A 22958-nucleotide genomic window follows, 5' to 3' on the forward strand; every position below is an offset into this window, starting at 1 on the left:
GCGAGACTAGAAATGCACCTGCAACTAAACAATCAAACAAAAATAATTTCAGCAAGAGTTCGCCAAAAATATTTTGAACATGGCAATAAGACAGGGAAACTGCTCGCTAGAGCTCTAAGAAACAAACAAATATACACCCACATTAGACAAATTAAAGATGCTAAGTGTAAAATTCACTGGGCTCCAGAACAAATAGCAGACACGTTTAAAACATATTATGAACAACTTTACAATCTAAAACCTTGCCTAGATAAAAGCAAATCAACATTATGTGATAAAATTTATTAGTGATGCACCAAATCCCCTATTTTGGATTTGGCCGAACCCCCCAATCCTTTGTGAAAGATTCTGCCGAATACCGAACCGAATCCGAACCCTAATTTGCAAATACAAATTTGTAAATGCAAATAGGGGTGGGAAGGGGAAAAACATTTAACTTTCTTGCTTTGTTTCCAAAAGTCACCCTATTTCCCACCCACCCCTAATTTGCATATGCATATGCAAATTAGGATTCAGTTCGGCCAGGCAGAAGGATTCGGCTGAATCCGAATACTGCTGAAAAAGGCTGAATCCTGGCTGGATCCTGAACTGAATCCTGGATTCGGTGCATCCCTAAAATTAATACAAATATGAAAGCAAATGCATTACCAAATATCCCAGATCAATATATCTCAAAACTAGAAGATCCTATTACACAAAGTGCAATCGAAGAAGCAATAAAAAAATTAAAGCCCGGATGGCTTCACTGCCAAATTTTATAAAAAATGGGAAAAAAATTCTTTCTCCCCTTTTTAAATAGTATCTCAGAAGAAAACCCAGTAAACTCAGAATTTTTACTAGCTCACATTTCTCTTATCCCAAAGACCACTCTATATGTGGCAACTATAGACCAATATCCTTCTTGAACTTAGACTTAAAAATATATACGAAAATACAAAATACGAAAAGCACAAAGATTACAGCCCATTTTGCCTCACTGCATACATAGAGATCAAGTGGGTTTTGTTCAGGGTAGAGAAACAAAAGAAAACACGATGAAAGTAATTAACTAGATTGAGTGGTCCAATAAACAAAAGGACGCAGAGAAGGCATTTGACAGAGTCAGCTGGGACTTTCTAGAACTAGCCTTAACAAATATGGGAATTCCTAACCTATTTAAAGAAAAAGTAATGGAAATTTATACAATACCATTGGCACAAATTAGAGCCAATGGGACGCTATCCTCATCATTCAACATTCAGAATGAGACACGACAGGGATGCCTAATTTCACCCCTGTTATATGTAATTTGCATGGAATATTTATTAGTGGCAATACGTAAAAGTGCAGATATAAGTGGTTTAGATATAAACTCATATGAACAGAAGGCTGCAGTATTTGCGGATGATCTCTTACTCATTGTGCCAAGTCCGGTCGTCTCGCTACCAAATATTAAAAGAAAATTGGAGAATTATGAGCAATTTTCGAATTATAAAAATTAATATGGGAAAATCAGAAGCCCTCTCAATTAACCTACCGATTCAGCTCAAACAACAATTACAATCTTCTTTTCCATTCAAATGGAAATAAAATATTTGGGGACTCAGCTGACTGCGGACCCTCAAAAACTGTTTGAACTCAATTACATACCTCTCCTACAAGAAACCAAGATTATGGTTTTAAATTGGTCCAAAAAAACTTTATATCAATATATGGTTGGGAATCCACGCCTGATCTCTGTGTATCCTCCATCAAACCAGAGGGACTTGCCCCAGTTCACAGGCAATCAGCATAAACAAAGTTATATCCAAAGATATGTGTCCGAAGGCTTTTCATTAGTAAAAATAAATATTTATTTAAAGTTGCATTAAAAAATTAGATACATACTGACCCCATGTGGAAAAAATTTGATACATACTGACCCCATGTGGACCGTGTGGGGTCAGTATGTATCGGATTTTTTAATGCAACTTTAAATAAATATTTATTTTTACTAACCAAAAAAACTTAACATGGAAGGGGAAGATAAACAGTGTCAAAATGACTATTCTACCCAAATACATATATTTATTCTCCACTTTACCAATCCCAATAAGTAGAAAATATTTTGAACAATTAAATAAGGTCATAGTTACCTATATTTGGAAGGCACAAAAAGGCAGGGTTAAAAGAAAATCTCTATGTATACCAAAGCAAAGAGGAGGCACAGCAATGCCGGACTTTGAAACCTATTACCTATTACCGGCAATATTATCAAATATAGTAGAGTTTGGGAAGGAAAATAAAGACCTGCAATGGCATACTCTAGGAAATTTATGGTCAAAGAATACACTAAAAAGTCTGCCCTGGATATGTAAGGAAAATATCCAGAGACAGATGGAGAATCCATCAAGTCCACCATTTCCTACAAAGATTACGGTTACAGAACTCCCATATAAGATCACTTACTAACTTTGAGCAAATTGTGCTTTGCCGATACCATTAAGACATACTGTATGTTATCACTTATATATATATATAAGTTACTAATAGATAAGAAATATCCGGAATAATCCCGATTAAACATGCATCACGGATAAAAAGAATCAAAATGGAGACGATTAAACAATTATCCCACAAATTACATGTTGTGGCCACAGCACATAAACAAAACCCAACCTCGGACAAATATAGAGAACTACAAAGCACAAGAGGGCAGTTGATACAAACGCTTTCAGATCAAGCAGCTTACACTATGCGTAAAACTAAATACCACTATTATGAGTATGTGAATAAACCCCACACAATACTAGCACGTAAACTGAGAGCCCTCCATTCTGTGCAAGCTATACACGCTATTAGAACCCACGCAGGAAATGTGACACGCGACACAAAACAAATCCTCAATGCGTTTGGTAACTTCTATTCGGAATTGTATTCAGCCGATAAGGCTCCGGAGGCCCACCTAGCAAAGGACTCAAGCTTCTTATCAGATTGGACTCCTCCCCAAATTGAGACCAAAACATGTTAGCCTCACCCATAGCAATAGAGGAAATAGAAAACGTAATTAAAACCTCTAAGTCAGCCAAAGCACCGGGCCCGGATGGCTATACGGCTAAATATTACAAGACATTTGTCAAACTCTTAGGCCCACACTTGAAAGATCTCTTTCAATCGCTTCTAAATGGATCGCCCTTAACAAAACACATGCAAGCGGCAACCATAATAATGATTCTGAAACAAGGAAAGGACCCTCATAGTTGTCATAGTTACTAATCAATGGTGATGTTATGCAATGATGTCCGCAAAAATACTGGCCAATAGACTCTCTGGGATGCTTCCCAAGATAATTCATAAAGATCAGGTGGGGTTTGTGCCAGGGCGTCAGGCGGCGGATGGCATCCGCACGGCGATAGATTTGATCAGCTTAGCTCCAAAATTATCTATCTCCTCCCTCCTTTTGTCCTTAGACGCACAAAAAGCTTTTGATGGTGGATTGGACGTACATGTTTGCGGTCTTGGAAACATACCACAACCATTCCTCTTTGGACAGTTATATGACACTCCCTCAGCAAGGATACTCAGCATGGGTCTACTATACAATGAGATTGAGATTAAAGGAGGGACACGCCAAGGATGCCCCTTGTCACCATTGATCTTCGCACTAGAACTTCATTAGAACCCTTGGCCAACTCCATTAGATGTAACCCTGACATTAGAGGTTTTCGTGTAGGGGACGTGGAGCATAAAATTAATCTGTTCGCCGATGACATTCTCCTCACAATTACATCCCCCCAAACTACATTACCTAATCTGCTACATATCCTTGAACGTTTCCAATGAATTTCGGGCTACAAAATCAACTCAACAAAGACACGCTCTTCCCTTTAAAATACCCAAACCAGAACTAAAACTTCTCCAACTTCTTAATTTCGACTATAAATGGGAAAGAGAACACTTAGAATACCTGGGAATCACCCTTACACCTTCCTACGATACCTTATAGAAAGCAAATTACCCCAAACTCAAAAAAGACCTGTCTATATGGCACACATACCACCTTTCTTGGTTCGGCAGGATAGCATCTGTAAAGATGTTGCCCCGCCTCCTATATCTATTCAGGGCCTTACCAATTAATTTTCCTGAAAAAATTGCCCTCTCCCTTCAAAAAGCTATATCCAACTTCAGCTGGGGATGGAAAAAACACAGAATTAAAGCGTCAATTATGACTAAACCCAAAGCTTTAGGGGGGTTGGGAGTCCCACACCTACATAGATATTACTTGGCAAGCAGATTAGAGGCCATGCTCCATATGCATACTCCCTCAATGGAATCATGCAAGAGAATTGAGAATCATTTCACAGCACAACTGCACTTAGGCATCTGTTCCGGATTCCGAAAGCAAACAGAGTCACGCCCAGGGATCTTTTACCCTCCTCAAAACAAGCGCTAGATTTATGGGACTCTGTAGCCATTAAGATGAAATTGAGCACAGGTAACACTAGATATAGAACAATGGCATTACACAAGGATGCTCCCCGTCGGACTTTGCACCATGGATAGAGGCGAACATTCTCACCATTGCAGCCTTCCACCCAGACCAAATTACTCTAACATTTCAACAACTTCAAGAACAACACGATATACCCCACTCGCATATTATACCAATATTTACAAATGAGACACTACATAGACACAGAACTCAAACACCAAAATGCTCAGACCATGACTCACTTTGAATCTATTTGCTACAAATGATTGTATCCAGCACACTTGATATCATCCTTATACAATCAATCATCTTCAGATATCACTGATTACCATCAATCCTACATGACTCACAATATCAGATAAGACTTGGGCATATATCTGGGACAGAGCCAAAAAAACATCCACATGCGCAACATCCAGCGAAAGGGCTTATAAAATCATTTTTCGGTGGTACTTCATCCCTACACGCATTAGTAAACTGAGTGGGAACCCAGATCATGCCTCCTGCTTTAGGGGATGGGGGGAAACTGGCTCTTTCCTACACACATGGTGGTCCTGCACAGTGGCCCAAGACTTCTGGAAGATGCTAGCATCTCTGCTCTCCGAGGTTCTGAGCAACACAATCCAGGCAACCCCACATACATTTTTACTGGGCTTGAAAATTGAGGCCATACACTCCAAACAATCCCATAAACTAGCTACACACATCCTGACAGCAGCAAGATCTCTCCTAGCTGCAAATTGGAAAAAAAACCAGTTACCTGGCCAGCAGCAGCTGATAACCAAGGTGAACTGGACCCGAGTGATGGAAAATATCAGAGACAGACTCCTTGATAGGAGCTATGAGAGGAGCTGGAGTGGTACCTGTGGGCCCAATCAATGCCTGGAAAGAACCCAACCCGGACCTAATCCCAACGAATCAGGCACTGTCTGAGCAAAGTAATTGATAGGATGTCTACTGATAACGTTACACCAGGGCAGCCATCAGGGGAGGACAGGGGGGAGAGTTGTAGGGGGCCCCGAGGGTAAGGGGGGCCCTGCCACGCCACACTTACTTGATTAGCTGGGCCCCCCATCTTTCTGAGAGCTGCTGACTTCGGGAAGGAATGGACGTTTAAGGGGCCCTGGCCACCAATTTTCTTATAATGTGGGGGTGGGGGCCCTGGCCACCAATTTTGGCCACCAATTTTTTTTCTCATGTGGGGTCCTAGCCACCAATATTTTTTAATGGGGGGGCCCTGGCCACAGATGTTTTTTTATGGGGGGCCCTGACCACCAATATCTTTTTATTTTTTATTAACATGTGGGAACCCTAGCCACCAATATTTTTTTTGTTTTTTTACTGTGTGGTGGACCTGGGGGGTGGGCGGACCTGTAGGTGGGGCTTGCGGTGGGCGCAGCCCAGGGGGCCCAGGAAATTTTGTTGTATGGGGCCCTGTGATTTCTGATGGCGGTCCTGCCTTATGCTGAAGTTAGTTGCCTACCTCCCCTTAACTATATTTCTTCTTTTTGCTCTTCTTTTCCCTTCCCCCCACCTATCCTTCCTTCTTGCTATATTTGTAAGCCAGTTGCAAGTTATGTACCGTAATGAGATAATCCAAGATATCAAGAGAGTTGACCGGAAGCTGGGAATATTCTTTATGACTCCCTACGAAATAAACAGACAGGGACACACTTGTAGCTGAATGCATAAAGTATTTTATTGTACTTACTCTCTGTTACAACGAAAACCAATAAAAATTTCAAATATTAAAAAAAAAAGAAATATCCAGAATATCCATCCTTCACTTAACTATGGGAAAAATACCTAAATGGAAAAGAATGGGAAAGAATATTTTTAAGAGTAAATAAGTGCTCTATAAGTAACAAACTACAGGAAACGTCCTACAAATTATTATCTAGATGATATAGAACACCGGTAATTCTCAAGAAAATGGGACTGCTAGATAGAGATGTATGTTGGAGATGTGAAATGGATACGGGGACCGTGGAACACCTATGGCTAACATGCCCCAAATTACAAACATATTGGTTAAATGTTACAGAAGTATGCTCGAAAATAATGGGGGGAACAAATGCAAGTCAATTCCTTAAAGGAGAAGGAAAGGTAGCAAAGCAGTTTATTGCCAGTAGATTAGCCACAATAGTGCAAGCAATAACACTATTTATTCTGTAGAATGCTTGGTGTGACATCAATTCCTGCCTGAGTTTCTCTGCTCACTCATAGCTCTGGGCTCAGATTACAGCAGGGAAGGAAGAGGGAGAGGGGGAGAGGAGTGAACTGAGCATGCTCAAGCCCTCCCTGGAGGTTTAAGATGAAAACAGGAAGTCTGATACAGAAGCCCATGTATACACAATAGAAGGAAAGAAATGTGGGGTTTCTTTTAACAGAGGACTCAGAGCAACATTACTTTGAGGGTTTACTGGTGTATTTATAGACCTTTCTAATAAAACTTACTTAATTTTAGCCTTTCATTCTCCTTTAACAATCCTATTATTCCATAACTATGCTCAAATTGATTGTAAGAAAAAAGAGTTACTCTTACAATTATTGATTGCAGTTTAAGCACAAATCCCCCTATTATGGAGGAGCAAAAATATACCAAACAAAGATAAATGGTTCCAAATGGTAAATGATATTTATTTAATGGAAGAACTAACGGCATACATACTGTATATAATAAGTACAAATCATATGCAGCTACATGGCTACCCTGGAAAGAATACCTATCCAGTACAACAACCAATACGTAGGGGGACCCCATCAAGTATGGGTGAACAAAAACCTAAAAGAGGACTTTATTGGGTTTAACGAAAGGATATTATTGTGTTCATTTGGATACTTACCTCAGGTAGAACTCAAGTGCTTATCCAAGTAATCTAAGATCAAACAAGAGGAAAATAAAATTAGGTTATACTCAAATATACTTTAACAGCAGAGATAAAATAAAGGCAGTAACAGTTAAAGGAACAGTAGCACCAAAAAATTTAAGTGTTTTAAAGTAATGAAAATATCATGTACTGTTGCCCTGCACTGATTGCCCTGATCTGTTTGCTTCAGAAACACTACTATAGTTCATATAAACAAGCTGCTGTGGAGCAATGGCGGAAATTGAAAAACGGCTATATGGCATAGGTTAACTAATGGATAACTGTAAGAACTTACCCTGGTAGTCTAGTGGGGGGGTGGCAGGGACGCCTGCCGCCCCCTCGGCGGGGTAGCCCGCCACGTTCTTCTTCCATACTAGGCGCCGGTAACTAGGGGCGCGCGCGGCGCGCTCCTGCTGTTTTGTTGGCGCTGGCGCAATGACGTCAGCGCGCAACGGCGCGAAAATTCAAATATATAAAAGGGACATCTATCTAGTTTTCATTGCCCGTTATAGGTTGTTCCTGGTGCCTTCATTCTGTGTTTGATTCTGACTACCTGTTGTGACCCCTGCCTGCTCCTGACGAATCTGACCTCTGTATCCTGATCCATTGCCTGAATTTCGACTACCTCTTCTGCTGTATCCCTCTGATTGCTTTGAACGCTGCCTGCCCAGACCCGGCCTGAATTGTTAACGCTGACTTTCTGCCTGCCTCGACCCGGCCTGATCTGACTGCTCTATTGCCTCATGCCTTGTACTATGACCTTCTGTCCAAAGACTTTGCTCTACCGTCGTGCCCCTCTGCCTATCGAGAACCCTCATCTTGCACCTCTCGTTTAAGTCCAGGTGGCATCCAAGTAAGCTGAGGACTCCTCCCGAGGCCCAAAGGCGGTCACACTACTGGTGAAGCACGAGCCGACACCAGGGTGCCTGGTGTTTGTTCTGGTGTTGGGTGCCGACCGTTACAATAACAGATAACACCATTAGACAGACAGAGCTTATCTGCTATCTGCTGTGTAACATGAGCCTTTTCTCATTTGAATGGCTGCCCCCATTGCTACACAGCAGCTTATTTATATAAACAATAGTAGTGTTTCTGAAGAAAACAAAGCAATTTTACCAGTGCAGGGCAACACTGCATTATATTTTCATAACTTTAAAACACTTTTATTTTTTGACGTTACTGTTCCTTTAACGAAGTTTAGTTAGGCTAATTAAACAATGTGTGACATATATCAAAAATGGATAATGATAATGGAAATGCAAACATTGACAATGTTTATAAATCAATGAATCTGATGTATATGCAAAATATACTGGGTAAAATGTTACATTCTTTTGATGTATTAATATATTTTTTGATTAATAAAAGTGAATACACAGAAAAAATTTTCAATTTTAGTATGCACACTGCCTTTTTCCAGCTGTGTGGCAACAGCAAGAGTTTGGATTCGGGTTAAGTATTCGGCCAAATCCGTTCCCAATGAATTTGGGATTTTGGTCAAACCACTGAACTAGAGGGTCTGGTGCATCACTAGTCGCTTAGAGAATCCAGAATGTTGGACTTTATTTAAGACATTTATAAACATGGAATTATACCCTATAATACCTGCTTACAGTGTCACGTGTGACAGGTAGGATCCTACATGACTTGAGCATGTGCACTGGGTCTTTAGACTTTGCAACTCCATTAATAAGAACATTTCCACTGGAAATTATGAAAAGCTGCAGCAATTTTCAGGCATCCTCCTTAATATTAAGAACCATAAAAAAAATTACTTCTTAAAATGAGATTAGCTGAAATTTATTTCAGAAGAAAGCAAACATGGAGTCTTGAACAGTCATGAAAGCATCACTTTCTGTTTATTTCTTCCAGTGATGGGTGGTCTTTTATGTGTATGTCAATGTAATGTGCACTTATTTACTTTATTCATTTTATTTATCACTTTGCCCCCCACAGGAATATACAATTGATGTCTTCTTCCGACAGAGTTGGTTGGATGAGAGACTGAAATTTGATGGTCCAATAAGGACACTACCATTGAATAATCTACTGGCCAGCAAAATCTGGACTCCAGATACCTTTTTCCATAATGGGAAAAAATCAGTTGCTCATAACATGACCACACCTAACAAATTACTGCGACTTATTGACAATGGGACTCTGCTCTATACGATGAGGTGAGGCCACTGAATAAACACAGTATAAAAATGTGCACAACTAAAAACAACATTACATCAAACATGAGTGCAGAGTCATATATATATATATATATATATATATATATATATATATATATGTGTGTGTGTACTCATGTTTGATGCACTTTTCAAATGCAATGAAACTATATTGCTAATAACACAGCCCAACATAAGCAGCAACTTTCCATGCTCGCAGGCACCTTTATAAAGATAATATCAAATAATCGCATAGTATTCACTTCATAAGAAATTGACAAACGCAACATGGTGATTCACATGTTAAATCACTAGCAGTGATATCCAAGGTCTAATCCCATAGCAACCCCCCAGTCCAGCAAGACAACTAGAGAGCACACAAAACAATAAAAACAGAGAACCATTTACAAATTTTCATTTTAGAGGTTTTTGAAACCACAAATAAACTTATTTTCTCTAAAACATGAATGCCATGTCATTTACTAAAAGATAAAATTCATTAATGACCTGAATAAAAATGTGAAAGCTTCTAAAAATTTGAGACAATTGCTAGTGAAAAAAATAAGAAAAGCTGTGAAATTCTAAAATAAGTTCCTATAGGATCAGTGCAGCTTCCATTGACTATAGGACTTTTACTTGCTTTTACTTTGTATTAGAGTTTTTTTGTGGCTTTTATACTTTATAAATCTTGAAGTTTTAGAGAAATAAAGAAAAAAACATGAATTTATAGAGAAAGAAAATTCTATTTGTAAAAAGAATAGAAATTAGAATGTTAGTAAATAGACCCCATAGTCTCAATATCATTGATACACCAATTGGTGTATTTAGCCTTGAATGGCCTAACAAAGACTATGATTTATATATTATATAAAGATGGAATATATAAATATATCGAAGTGCTGGCGACTTTATTCTTAGCAAAATAAAATAGAATATCAGATCAAAAGTAGCTATAGTGTAACATATTCACCCCTGATAAAGATAAGAAAGCAATGCCCATTTAAACCTAGGGATGACAATGTATATAGTTCTTTGATCCAAAAAAAAACCCTCACACTGTAATAATAACTTGCATTATTTTTGGATATCCTCCATCACCACCCGTGTATAGGGGGGTATATGATCAATCTCAACATAAAGGTGGGAAATCTGTGTCCTAATTTTAAGATATGGTTAGCAATGAGTTTAGAAGTTTTACTATACCAAAAAGTAGGGTTAATTGCCAACCTATGTGCATCCATTCTTAGCCAAAGGGTCAAGTCTGTCTTCCCTAATTATGACAACCCGCACAGACAAGTAATCAAGTAGATATGTTGTAGTGCAAGTGATATGTTGTCTAATAAGGTAATTTCTCCCCATTTTTGGATGGAGAAAACTAGTTGCTGGAGCCATAAACCTGCAAGAGGAGCAGTATGGACAGCGAAAATACCCCAGTTTATTATAACTCAACCAAGTATTAGATTTTTCCTATTAGCATTTTAATGGATCACTCTGTACCAAGAGGTCAAGTATATTCATTCCCATTCTGTAATTGATGTTAAAATTGATGTTACCTTATTGTAACATGTTTCTCTGTTTTAGGCTTACAATACATGCAGAGTGTACAATGCACCTTGAGGACTTCCCTATGGATGTTCACGCCTGTCCCCTGAAATTTGGAAGCTGTACGTATTTTACAGCTATTACAATTTCAATAGCATTCAGCTGCTTAATGTTATGCATCAGAAAACCTCTAAATAAATTTGTATTTTTTGTGTTAATGAACAGTTCACCATCAAATGAGCTTTATTGAGTATTTCTCAGCCTTCAGAACTCTTTGCCTTTTTATTGCCTAATTCCAGCTTTAAATCAGACCATATCACTAGATTTTGATTACACTTATGACTAATTCTATCTTTAAATCAGACCATATCACTAGATTTTGATTACACTTTTGAATATAAAAACTTGTTATTAATCTTCCCCAGGCAGAAGTGCTCTGTGGTTATGTACCTAGGGGCACACTCTTGCACTGCCGGGGGAAAAATAAATGACCCCTGAGGTGTCTAAATGAAGCTGGGTAAGAACCAGCTTTTTGTGGAATATTCTCCATGAACCAGAGATATAAGAAAATTATATGGATTATTTGAAGCAACCTGGAGATCCTCTCTCTTTGTATTAATCTAAAGCCTTATGTGAATTGTGCATGTAAATAAGAGGTTTAACCCAAGAGTTTACTTTACCATGTATGTCAAACTAATATGTTTGCTTTGAACACTGCTGCTGTATCTTTAGATGCGTACCCAAAAACAGAGGTTGTCTATTCCTGGACCAATGGCTCTAACAAATCTGTGGCTGTGGCACCCGATGGCTCTCGGCTCAATCAATATGACCTCTTGGGTGTTGCAGTAGGAACTGAAACAATTCGCTCCAGCACAGGCATGTATCAGTATTTGCCCTCTTACTGAACTTACCAATCATGAAAATTAATGTTTTTTTGTTTGAAATATTATTATAAATAATAACATGGAACAAGTTAGGGCTAATTGACTAACACGTTTTGCACTACTGTTGTTTCCCACAGTACCAGATATTTGTTTTCCAATCAAACCCAATTGCAATTAAGCACATATGCTAGTTAACATGTCAACGATATAATGATAATTTATTGCACCAAAGGTGACATTTTGAAGGTGTTTTACAATTTAATGATAAAACAAGAATATTCATATATCAGTGGCTCGTGAGCAACATGTTGATCACCAACTGTTATGTTTTGGGTAGCCTAGGATGAGTAGAGTATAACAGTGCTTTATTAGCAGAGTCATGCAAGCATTATACAACAGTAACTTTCACTTTCACTTTTAAGCTGTACAGAAAGTCCTGTGTATGCACAGTGACACCCGCAGGCCATTTGTTTAAACACCATATATTCCCCCTTTAGGAGGAAAGCATTTGGACAACTAATAACTGCAATAATAAAACAGTATACATATTAAAGCAATATTATACATTCTTCATATCACAAAGTCCTTGGTCCATGCAGGTAGTTTTCTGATTCTCTCAGTACGCCTTAAAGGTTCACTTTCTTCAGGCCTATTGTAGTTGACATCAGGAGTAGGAAAATGTCCTTCATCAAATGGAGCTTCTCCAAAGTCATATCTAACAGGAGCAAGACCATATGCGTCCATCAGACAGTTTATATGTGTATGGTCCTCACTGGCGTCTCACTTCAATTGGTGTAGTAAATTTGGATTTTCCTTGTTTCAGTATTCCTGGTTTCTTAATTCTGACTAAAGATCCAGGCGTAAGTTTTCTGTCAGTATAAGCCTTGCATTTGGCTTGTTGACGTTTCACAATGTCAGCAGTAGATGATTTTGTAGGCACAGTATTTTGTGGAAGTATAGTGTCTGCAAGATGTAACTTAGTGCGCATCTGTCTGCCATGTAATAATTCAGCTGGAGATGATTGGGTTGTTGCATGGCATGTTGCTCTGTAGTTATGTAGGAAATCTGTTGTAAATACTTTCCAAGATTTCCCAGTAAGATTTGCTGTCTGTAGTGTTACTTTCAGACTTCTTTTGAATTGCTTGATTTCACTATTTGCTTGTGGGTAATACTCTGAAGATTTTCCTATGCACAATATTCCTCTCTCTCAGAAAGGATTCAAACTCATATGAGACAAACTGTGGTCTGTTGTCTGATATTAACTCCTTTGGATTACCTTCTCTGCTGAAGACTGTAGACAGAAATGTTATTACTGTAGCTGATGTAATATGAGAAACAAATGCAATTTCAGGCAATTTACTGTAATAGTCTATCAAGGTTATAGCAAATCTACAATCTATATGAGCATCTGTAAAAGGACTGACAATAGTAAGTTTTTCCCATGCTGAATCAGGGAATGGTACTGGCAGAAGTGGTGGTGTATGTGTGATAGCTGTTTTGTCATGATTCTGACAAGTAACACAAGAATGAATGGCAGTTACCACAGAATCCATTGCTGGCCACCAGTATAGTTCTCATAGTCTTTGTTTTATAAGGACAATTCCTTGATGACTCTCATTTGCAAGTTGTATGAGCTTTTCTCGCAAGGTCTCTGGTACCAGTAAACGATGAGCTCCACGGACAACCTAGCCATCTACTAAGGACAGTTCGTGTATAATCCTGTAGTAAGGTTGAAGATCAGGACTGAGTTTCTTCTCAGCATTTGGCCATTTGCTTTGTAAGATGTCCCATAGTTTTACTTGAATTGGACATGTGAGGCAAGCTTGCTTAAAATCAGCAGCTGTAACTGTAGATGATAGTAAATCAGTCAATGCTACAACTTCTATGTCCTCATCCAATGTATCAAAAGCTACAGGTAAAGGTAAACGTGACAAACAATCAGCAGTAACATTTTTCAAACCTGGTTTGTATTGCATTTTGTAGTTGAAATTTAGTAGCCTTGCTGACCATCTAGCTATACGCATTCCAGCTCTTCCTAGTCCCTTTGTAGTTAAAGGGCTATGATCAGTGCATAAGGTAAATTCTCTACCCCATAGGTAGGTTCTCCATTTTTCTGTTGCCCAAACACATGCTAAAGCTTCTTTTTCAACAGTGGAATACTTACGCTCTGTCTCTGTAATTGTTCTGGATGCAAATGCAACAGTTTTCTCTGTGTGAGAACAAGTGTCGGACTGGCCCACCGAGATACCAGGAAAACTCCTGATGGGCCCAGGTGTCAGTGGGCCCTTCTGCTTCTAAACATTTAGCCTATTTAATGGTCATTTCCTATTTCTATGAGAATAAAGAGGCTAAATAAATGGAATATTAGGTTATAGTATGTAAAGAAAAGAGAAGAGGAGAGGAGAATAGAGGTTGAGTGAGGAGAGGAAGAAAATAAGACATAAAGGTTTTTGGGTGGGCCCCTGGTCTAAGGTTTTTTGGTGGGCCCCTGGTGTCCCACTCCAACACTGGTGAGAACTGCACCAACACCATAGTCTGAAGCATCTGTATTAACCATAGTGGGTAGTGCAGGATCAAATAAAGCTAGCGCTGGACTGTTCACAATTAGCTGTTTAACTATTTCAAAGCTATGTTGAGCAGATTCTGACAACACCAGACTTAAAGTTCCACGTAGTAGAGCTCTAAGTGGCTCCACAACTGAAGCATAGTTGGGAATAAACTTAGAATACCATGAAGTAAGACCTAAGAAAGCTTGTAACATCTGAAAATCAGATGGAGGAGGAGCTTGTGTAACAGCATTGACATGGTCAGGGTCAGGCAGTAATCCATCTTGTAAGATTATATGACCCAGAAATGACAGCTGAGTTTGTCTGAAGTGGGATTTGGAAAGGTTCAGTTTCAGTCCTGCAGAATCAATGCATTTCAGAACCTTTTCTAGGTACTTGTCATGAAGATCCATAGTTGGAGCGTAGACAATTATATCATCCAAGTAGCATTCTACACCAGGTATGCCATGGAGTATAGAAGACATCAGTCTTTGAAAACAACTCAGTGCTGAAGCCAGTCCATAAGGTACACGCTTGAACCGAAACAAACCATCATGGGTGATAAATGCAGTGAGGTCTCTGCTTTCCTCATGCAGTAATACTTGATGATAAGCACTCTGAAGATCCTGAGTAGAAAATAATTTTGCTCTTCGGAGTTCTGAAAATATTTCCTCTATGTGTGGCAAGGGATGATTATCCATAACAACTGCTTTATTAGGTTCATGGAGATCAACAAACAATCGAATACCTCTAGTTTTCTTCATTGTTACAACAATTGATGAAACCCATTCAGAGGATTCAGATTTTTCAATCACATCTTGCTCTACCAGTTTCTTTAGTTCCTGTGAGACAGTCTTCCTTATAGAGAAGGGCAATCACCTCAATTTCTGGCATACTGGTTTTACATCTGGTCTCAACTTAACTTTGTGTACAACGTTCTTTGCACAACCCAGTGAAGTGTTGCTTTGTGGTGAAATTTTTATACACTGGCTGTGTGGCAGGCACTGGTGCTGTAGTAATGGGACATCAATTAATTGTAGGTTTAATGCAGCAAAGAGATCCCTTCCAAGTATAGCAGTACCCTGCAGTATTTGATTCAAATTGTACAGTCGCTGGCAAGCAACCAAGCACAGGGATTGGATCCTTTAAGTAACTGACCAGTTTCAGGGCAGGTGCAACAAGCAAATCTTTTGCAAAGTATTTCAAGAAAATATCCTTTGGTAGCATAGAAACAGCTGACCCTGTATCAAGCATCAGGTTAATGGAGTGTCCCTTGTCAGCAGAAGCAGTGCTGACTGAGTGCATATAAACTTGTCTGGAAAAAATGTACCAGCTTTATTGACACTTAATACTGTGACATTTGTAGTAGTGACTTCATGAACATCGTTAACTACGGCAGATCTTAGCAAAATGTCCTGCTTTTCTGCAGTTGCGGCAACGTTTAGCTTCTGCAGGACATGTAACATGATTTGCAGTGTGTTGTGTTGACCCACAGCGAAAGCAGTATTTTCTATTTGTATTTGCTGCACGGTTTTGCAGTGTAGGTGAATCCCTTTCCTTAGCACTGTATTTTGCCTGTGACTGTGCATTATAAGGCCACAGTGTTGAATTCGCAATCTGTACATTCCCAGCAGTTCCCTGACTGAGAGTTTTAGCCTCTGCCACTGCTGTTTCAATTTGGCTAGCAACTGTAATAACCTTAGCAAGGGTTAAATCCTGCTCTAGGAGCAGTCTCTCTCTAATGCAAAGTGAGTTTGTTTTTTCCACTATTTGGTCTCTTAGCATTTCATCTGTTAGAGGCCCAAACTCACAGGTAACAACCAGCTCTCTCAAAGCTGCTACAAATTGTTCTGTGGATTTGCCATTACGTTGTCCACGTTGGCGGAATTTATATCTTTCACCAACCACATTTACTCTTGGCACAAAAAAGTTCTTTATAGCAATAAGAGCAGTTTCATAAGTATCATCAGGTAATGGTAATGTATAGAATATACGCTGTCCCTCTGCTCTCAGGCAGTGAATAAGTAAAGCACGCTTTCTATCAGCAGAAATCTCCCCTTGGTCAGCAGCAATGATGTAATTTTCAAACATACGGATTCAAGCAGTAAAAGGTATAGTAGGCTTACCAGGGTTTGGAAGAAAAGCTGCAGGCTGCTGCAGAGGTAGAAGAGCCATCCTTGTCGCCATTTGTTATGTTTTGGGTAGCTAAGGATGAGTAGAGTATAACAGTGCTTTATTACCAAAGTCATGCAGGCATTATACAACAGTAACTTTCACTTTTAAGTTGTACAGAAAGTCTTGTGTATGCACAGTGACACCCGCAGGCTATTTGTATAAACACCACAACAACCCTTGGATGTTGCTCCCAATGGCCTCAGAGCAGGTGCTTATTTTTAAATTTCTGGCCTGGAGACGTTTCAGTTGCATAAAATCAGATGTACTGCAAAACAGAGCCTCCTTCAGACTGCCTGTCCACATAGGGGCTACCAAATAGCCATTCATAGACCTTTACTGGCACCCCAACTATTCTTTTTACAATTTACAATTACATGGGTAAAAACGTTGGGGACCTCTATATTAAGGTACTCCTCGATGTGTCCGTTACATATCCAGTAAATTTTGGGAACTGCAATTTCAGTTCTAAGGATATTAGTGCTAGTAAGTATGCTACATTTGAGGGTACAGTCTAATGATGGCCATACATTAAAAGATCCACGCTTTTGGCGAGGTCGATATCACCACGAGGTGGGTGATATCGGATCACAGCAGAGACACAGGGCCATCAATGAGCCAATGCAGTCAGGCCCGGATTTCAAAGTTAGGCCAGCAATCACATACCCGGCCTGCCGCTCTTTCGAATGTGCGTACATAGAGGGGCTATGTACGCACACACTTAACACGCACAAGAAATAAGGGTTCATGTACACCCTACAAGTTGTTTTACAGAGAAAAACAGGAGCCAAACCGGGGATAGGGATTTGAAAACAGTCAGTAGCTCCCTATTAAGGCTTTAAGCACATGGCATGCTTCCCCTGAAACTTTACCACCCTAGGCCTGGGCCTTTCTTGCCTTCCCACAAATCAGGGCCTGAATGTGGTCCTTGCTCCTTTCGAGTTTTTAAATCTGGATTTGTTAAACCTATGGGCAGACGTTGCATGGAGTCTCTAGGAGTTGCATGATACATTGGATAATCCTATTACAGTAACTACACAGAATCAACACCTCTGTAAATCTCAGAAGTCACCTCTCTGAAGAGTTACAATTTGCCATTATTATTGGATTAGTGGAAGAGTTTATATGTCAAGAACTTCCCACACCAGTCAGTTGAACTGAAGAAGCTGCTCCGATGAGTAGTGATTACTCAGCAAGTCCAGATGATTTAGATTTACCTATACTAGATATACCATGACCTGGATGAATGAAAATCTTCATAGTCATATATATCTATAATCACATGAATGAGAGCTACTATATTGCTAACAATAATCAGAGACACATTCCATAGATTTCTGAAGTAATCTACTGAGAGTGTATGATTTTGTCTATAGATAGCTCCACAGCTTAGGTTACCTATTTGGCAGCTCAAAATAAATAATAGATATACCTTGTGATACAACTGAGTATAGATTGTCTGGCTTCACATTTTTCGGTAATATGTAGTAACTGTTATTTTCTCATTAGGTGAATATATTGTTATGACAACTCACTTCCACCTGAAGCGTAAGATTGGTTATTTTGTCATCCAGACCTACTTGCCATGCATTATGACTGTCATTCTGTCTCAAGTCTCTTTTTGGTTAAACCGGGAATCTGTTCCAGCGAGGACTGTCTTTGGTAAGTAATACAACTTACTCTATGTCAAAATGCTTTCCTGAGTGAAGAATTGTTATTATACACAAGCCAAAAATAACCCAGTTCACAAGAGATGCTGAGATACTGTAAAATATTTCTTCATAAATGTTGTTTAGTGATGTCATCAGTTATACTTGTGTATTATAAAAAATAATGTACCCCTGCCTCATGCCTTTATATGGTCATGGACCTTTTTTTAAATATATTTAATATTCTTTGTATAATCATTATTGAGTTATGTCAGTTATAATTGGTGCTCATTTGTGTCACGTGAATTATAATAATAAATAATTTTTTGCACATGTGGCCAAATATAATTGTATCAATATGGGGACCTTGCTTAAAATTACAAATATTCCCACTCCCCCCACACATTCATATCAGACACATCTGCCAATTACACCTCCTCTCCCCCCAGGAGTAACGACTGTGCTGACAATGACGACCCTGAGTATCAGTGCCAGAAATTCCCTTCCCAAAGTTGCATATGCCACAGCAATGGACTGGTTTATGGCAGTGTGCTATGCCTTTGTGTTCTCTGCACTCATTGAGTTTGCCACTGTCAATTATTTCACCAAAAGAGGCTGGGCCTGGGATGGCAAAAGAGGACAGGAAGGGCAAGATTTCAAGGTAAGACTGCATGAATGCTCTTTCTGAAACCTTTGTTTCACTGACAAATCTTGGCAAAAAGATTTTTTATACTAAAAAAAAATTAATCCAATAGGACTGTTTTACCACCAATATGAATTCATGCAGCTTAGTTAAGATCAAGTACAAGGTACTGTTTTATTATTAAAAAGATAAAGGAAATAATTTTTAAAAATTAGTATTATTTGGTTAGAATGGACTCTATGGGAGATGGCCTTTCCATAATTCTGAGCTTTCTGGATAAAAGGTTTACGGATAAGGGTTCTTAAACCTATACTAGCTAAAGGGAAACATTAAGAAATGACTGAAGCTCTTGATATGATAGCAAAAACTAATTTTGGGTAATATAATAACAGGGGAAAATACTACCAGGTCTAGTAACCCATTGCACATATGGCTTTGGTTAACCTGAACTAAGCTCTTTAAGTACCAAAGGGTGTTCTCCATGACTCCCCTTGGCCTTGTTTACAGTAACTTTACATTAAATATTTAATTGATTTAATTAATATTGGGGCTTAGTCTTTGCAAATTAATTACTAATGCTGCACATCTGTTTTAACATCACCTCTGATTCACTGGGAATTTGATGAATATCCATCTAGTTGCCTATTCCCTGTTTCCCATAACTGGTGGCCTTTAGGCTATCATCTTCTATGCATAATTGGCATTTTATTGGCAGATGTATGCAAGGCTCACACCTTGCTAATAATCCTTCTAATATGAGATTCTGAAAGTAGAAGGAAAAACTATAGGCAAATTCAAGATTTTAACTTTATGTTAATTTTTAATATCCTGTAATTATAGCACTGTATGATTAGGCTGAAATTATTATAGACGATTATTTCAACTTATATTAGGTGATTTTAGAATTATCAATATGTCTTCATGTCATTCTTAGAGGAAGGAGCCAATAATCCTTGCCAAGAAGTCTAATACAACGTACAATATAGTGGGGACAACGTACACCCTGAATATCAAGGAACCCGCACTTGCTACAATCTCCAAAAACGCAGGCCTCCAACAACCTCCTGCCCCACTCTCCCCGCGTCTGCTGGAGCACAAACCAATGGAGTGCAAGAAGACCTACAACAGCGTCAGCCGCATCGACAAGATATCTCGTATTGTCTTCCCCGTCTTGTTTGCAATCTTTAATCTGGTGTATTGGGCGACCTATGTCAACCGTGAATCTGCCATCAAAGGCATAATCCCAAAATAAATATGCCTTCTCCCCTCACTACTTCATTCTGTGGGACTGCTCGCCTCCTCTTTCAGACACAAACTTCTGGTACAGGAGGGTGCATCCTCTGTTTTGGTTGTGTTTTTTTTATTCTCTTTGCTCACTGTGAATTTACCCCTAAGGGTGGTTATGTAGTTGATTTGTGCGTAAGTGTTCATTTTTAAGTAATTGTTTTGTATGGTTACACAGTGTGTTTGAAGGTATGTATTTCTTTTAAAATACCCAACTCAAGGTGAAAATATATTGAAGCAAGGAAAGGCTGTATACAAACAGGTATGTGTTCTACAAGTACAATATGCATACAGGTCACTGATTACACTGCTCGTTACTTAACTTTCCTTCCAACAATACCCCTAGTGCCCTAAGGTGTACACATTATGCCACTGAATGGCTTCATTGTGTTGGAAACAAAATAGTGCAACTCTGTCAAGTTCAACCTTTCAAAAACCTACTACAGGTTGATCCAGAGGATCACAGGGTGGGTGGTGCACCATTGTACTCAATGTAATTGTTACATGCAAACACTGCATCTAACAGTGTCACCAGTAAAAGCAATGCTTTCAGTGCTGTAACTGTGCATCATGTTGCTGTCACTTTAATGGGGTTCATATTGCTAACATAGGTCCAAAAGTCACAATACACAGACATTGCCATCAATCAGGCATTTGTTTTCAGGGTTGGACTGGGTTGTGCATCCCCATCCCATATGCAACCCATCTGGGGCTCCTGCTGCCCAACTACTCACCCACTGACAGCCCTCCCCTACACACTTATACCATAAAGGAAAATGATATCCCCCAAACAATGTAGGTCTCTGTAAAAAGATATTGCATAAAACAGCTCATATGTAAAACCCTGCTTCATGTAAACAAACCATTTTCATAATAATATACTTTTCTAGTAATATGTGCTATTGGGTAATCATAAATAGAAAACTGCCATTTTAAAAAAATAAGGGCTGCCCTGGGATCGTATGATTCACTGTGCACACAAACAAACCAAACAAATTTTACTTCTTAGGTCATATGAGCCAATTAACAGACAGAGTTGTTTTTTTTGCATCCACACTTCTTCCTGTTACAGTTAGAGTTGTAGTATTTCTGGTCAGATGATCTCTGAGGCAGCACACGGACCATCATGAAATGGTGGTTCAAGGCAAGAGATGTAAAAGGGCAATATTTACTTAAATATATATTCCGGTTTGGTAAGTTTATTTAAAATACCACTTAATATGATATAAACTATCTGTTGCTTACGTATTCATTTTGGGGGTATAGTTTTCCTTTAAGTTACTTTTGCCGCAATCAGGGGAAGGAGGGCAGCTGGGAAGCAGCAGCAGAACGCATGCGAGGGAGCAATGGCAGAGGGCTGGCAGGGATCAGGTCTGGGTCTTTGGCACCCACTAAAACCGAGGCCCATCGGGTTTTTCCTGTTGTCCTGACGTTCCAGTCTGACCCTGTTTGTTTTTCTTTTTTCCAAGTGGCCCTGGATCAAAAGTGAAATACTCACTAGCTGCTGTATATGACCACACTTTTGCTCCAATGTTAATGATTAAAGCCCATGCATTTTTTAACCCTACCATATGCTGCACTGATTTCACTATTTACTAACTCCATTGGATATATTCATAACTCATCAAAATAGTGTCACTGTGTTCCTCTGTCCCTCTGAGTTTTGTGTATCGTTTTTATAGCAAACAATTTGCCTCTCACCAGCAAATAGCAAGGAAGTCCTAAAAAATGACAAGGAATTATAGGGCTCCCTTCAAACACAGGCCAAATCTGGCATTATGAAGAGGATGACAATGTATGATTTTCCTAACAGTAAGTTATACTATAAAGGAATGATATACATAGGGAGCACACGTTATACAAAACCAGTGATGAAATGGTTTCCTATTCAAGAAAGGGCAGCATGCATGGAATTATGAGCCATGTTTTGTGGTGTGCTGAGTTGTAGAATGTCCAAGTGTGAGCTATTAAAGAAGTACACATCTGTATCTCTATCTGCCTGGCGCAAGACACATGTACAGTACTGTAGGTACATACATTTTCTATGCAACTGCCCCAGGGCACACCAGGATGAAATGCAAGTTAGAATTCGAATTTAAACACTGCAGCATTATTTAGCGACATCATAGTGACACCATTTAGTCATTATGAGCCCAAGTGAGGCTGTAAATATTTTGCCTGCTTGAGCTTTATATGCTTATCATTTCATCTCACTACCAGTATTTAGTGCACCATAGCCAATGTATATATGATTGGAGGGGGGAAGAGGGGTAACAAATGCTGTACCCCTGCATTATTTCTTTTTTCACACACAAAGACTCATTTACAATTGCAATCTCAAGTGCAAGATATAAAATAGATGCAAAATTAAGCACATATTGACAACATTTGCAAAGGCAATTTTGCCCTTATACACAAGTGCCATTGCCCTCACCCAGCTTGCTTTAATGAATTACACACTGACATCTGAACAATGAATGCACTGGTAGTTCCACTTGTACTAGCGGGTTACGTATTTGCTAATGTATTTTCAGCTGTAGCTAGATGATTCACTATATCATATATCTGATCCCTTTATACAGTGCCTCTGTGCCAGGAGTGTTATTATAATTAAAGGACCCTGTGAGCTGCAGTTTCAAAGACCCTTCACTGTAAAAAATTCCTCTTTATGCAAAGTTTTTTCACTCAACAGGGTAGGACGAGGCTGATCTGCTTATAAGCGTTCGGGTCTCTGTTGTTCCTCT

General features: G+C 39.1%; 1 protein-coding gene across 1 annotated transcript in view; it reads left to right on the forward strand.

Moving 5' to 3' along the window:
* Positions 1–20200, forward strand: part of gabra3.L (gama-aminobutyric acid (GABA) A receptor, alpha 3 L homeolog) — a 143797-nt gene extending 123597 nt beyond the window's left edge. Inside the window, exons 8-13 of the mRNA XM_041573885.1 lie at positions 9277–9497; positions 11076–11158; positions 11769–11912; positions 18148–18300; positions 18737–18948; positions 19865–20200. Of these exons, the coding sequence (XP_041429819.1) occupies positions 9277–9497; positions 11076–11158; positions 11769–11912; positions 18148–18300; positions 18737–18948; positions 19865–20182 (1131 nt within the window). The 3' untranslated portion in view covers positions 20183–20200. The remainder of the gene's footprint in view (positions 1–9276; positions 9498–11075; positions 11159–11768; positions 11913–18147; positions 18301–18736; positions 18949–19864) is intronic.
* Positions 20201–22958: the final 2758 nt, after the last annotated feature.

Source organism: Xenopus laevis, chromosome 8L (genome assembly GCF_017654675.1).
Source record: "Xenopus laevis strain J_2021 chromosome 8L, Xenopus_laevis_v10.1, whole genome shotgun sequence".
In the NCBI taxonomy this organism is placed as follows: domain Eukaryota; kingdom Metazoa; phylum Chordata; class Amphibia; order Anura; family Pipidae; genus Xenopus; species Xenopus laevis.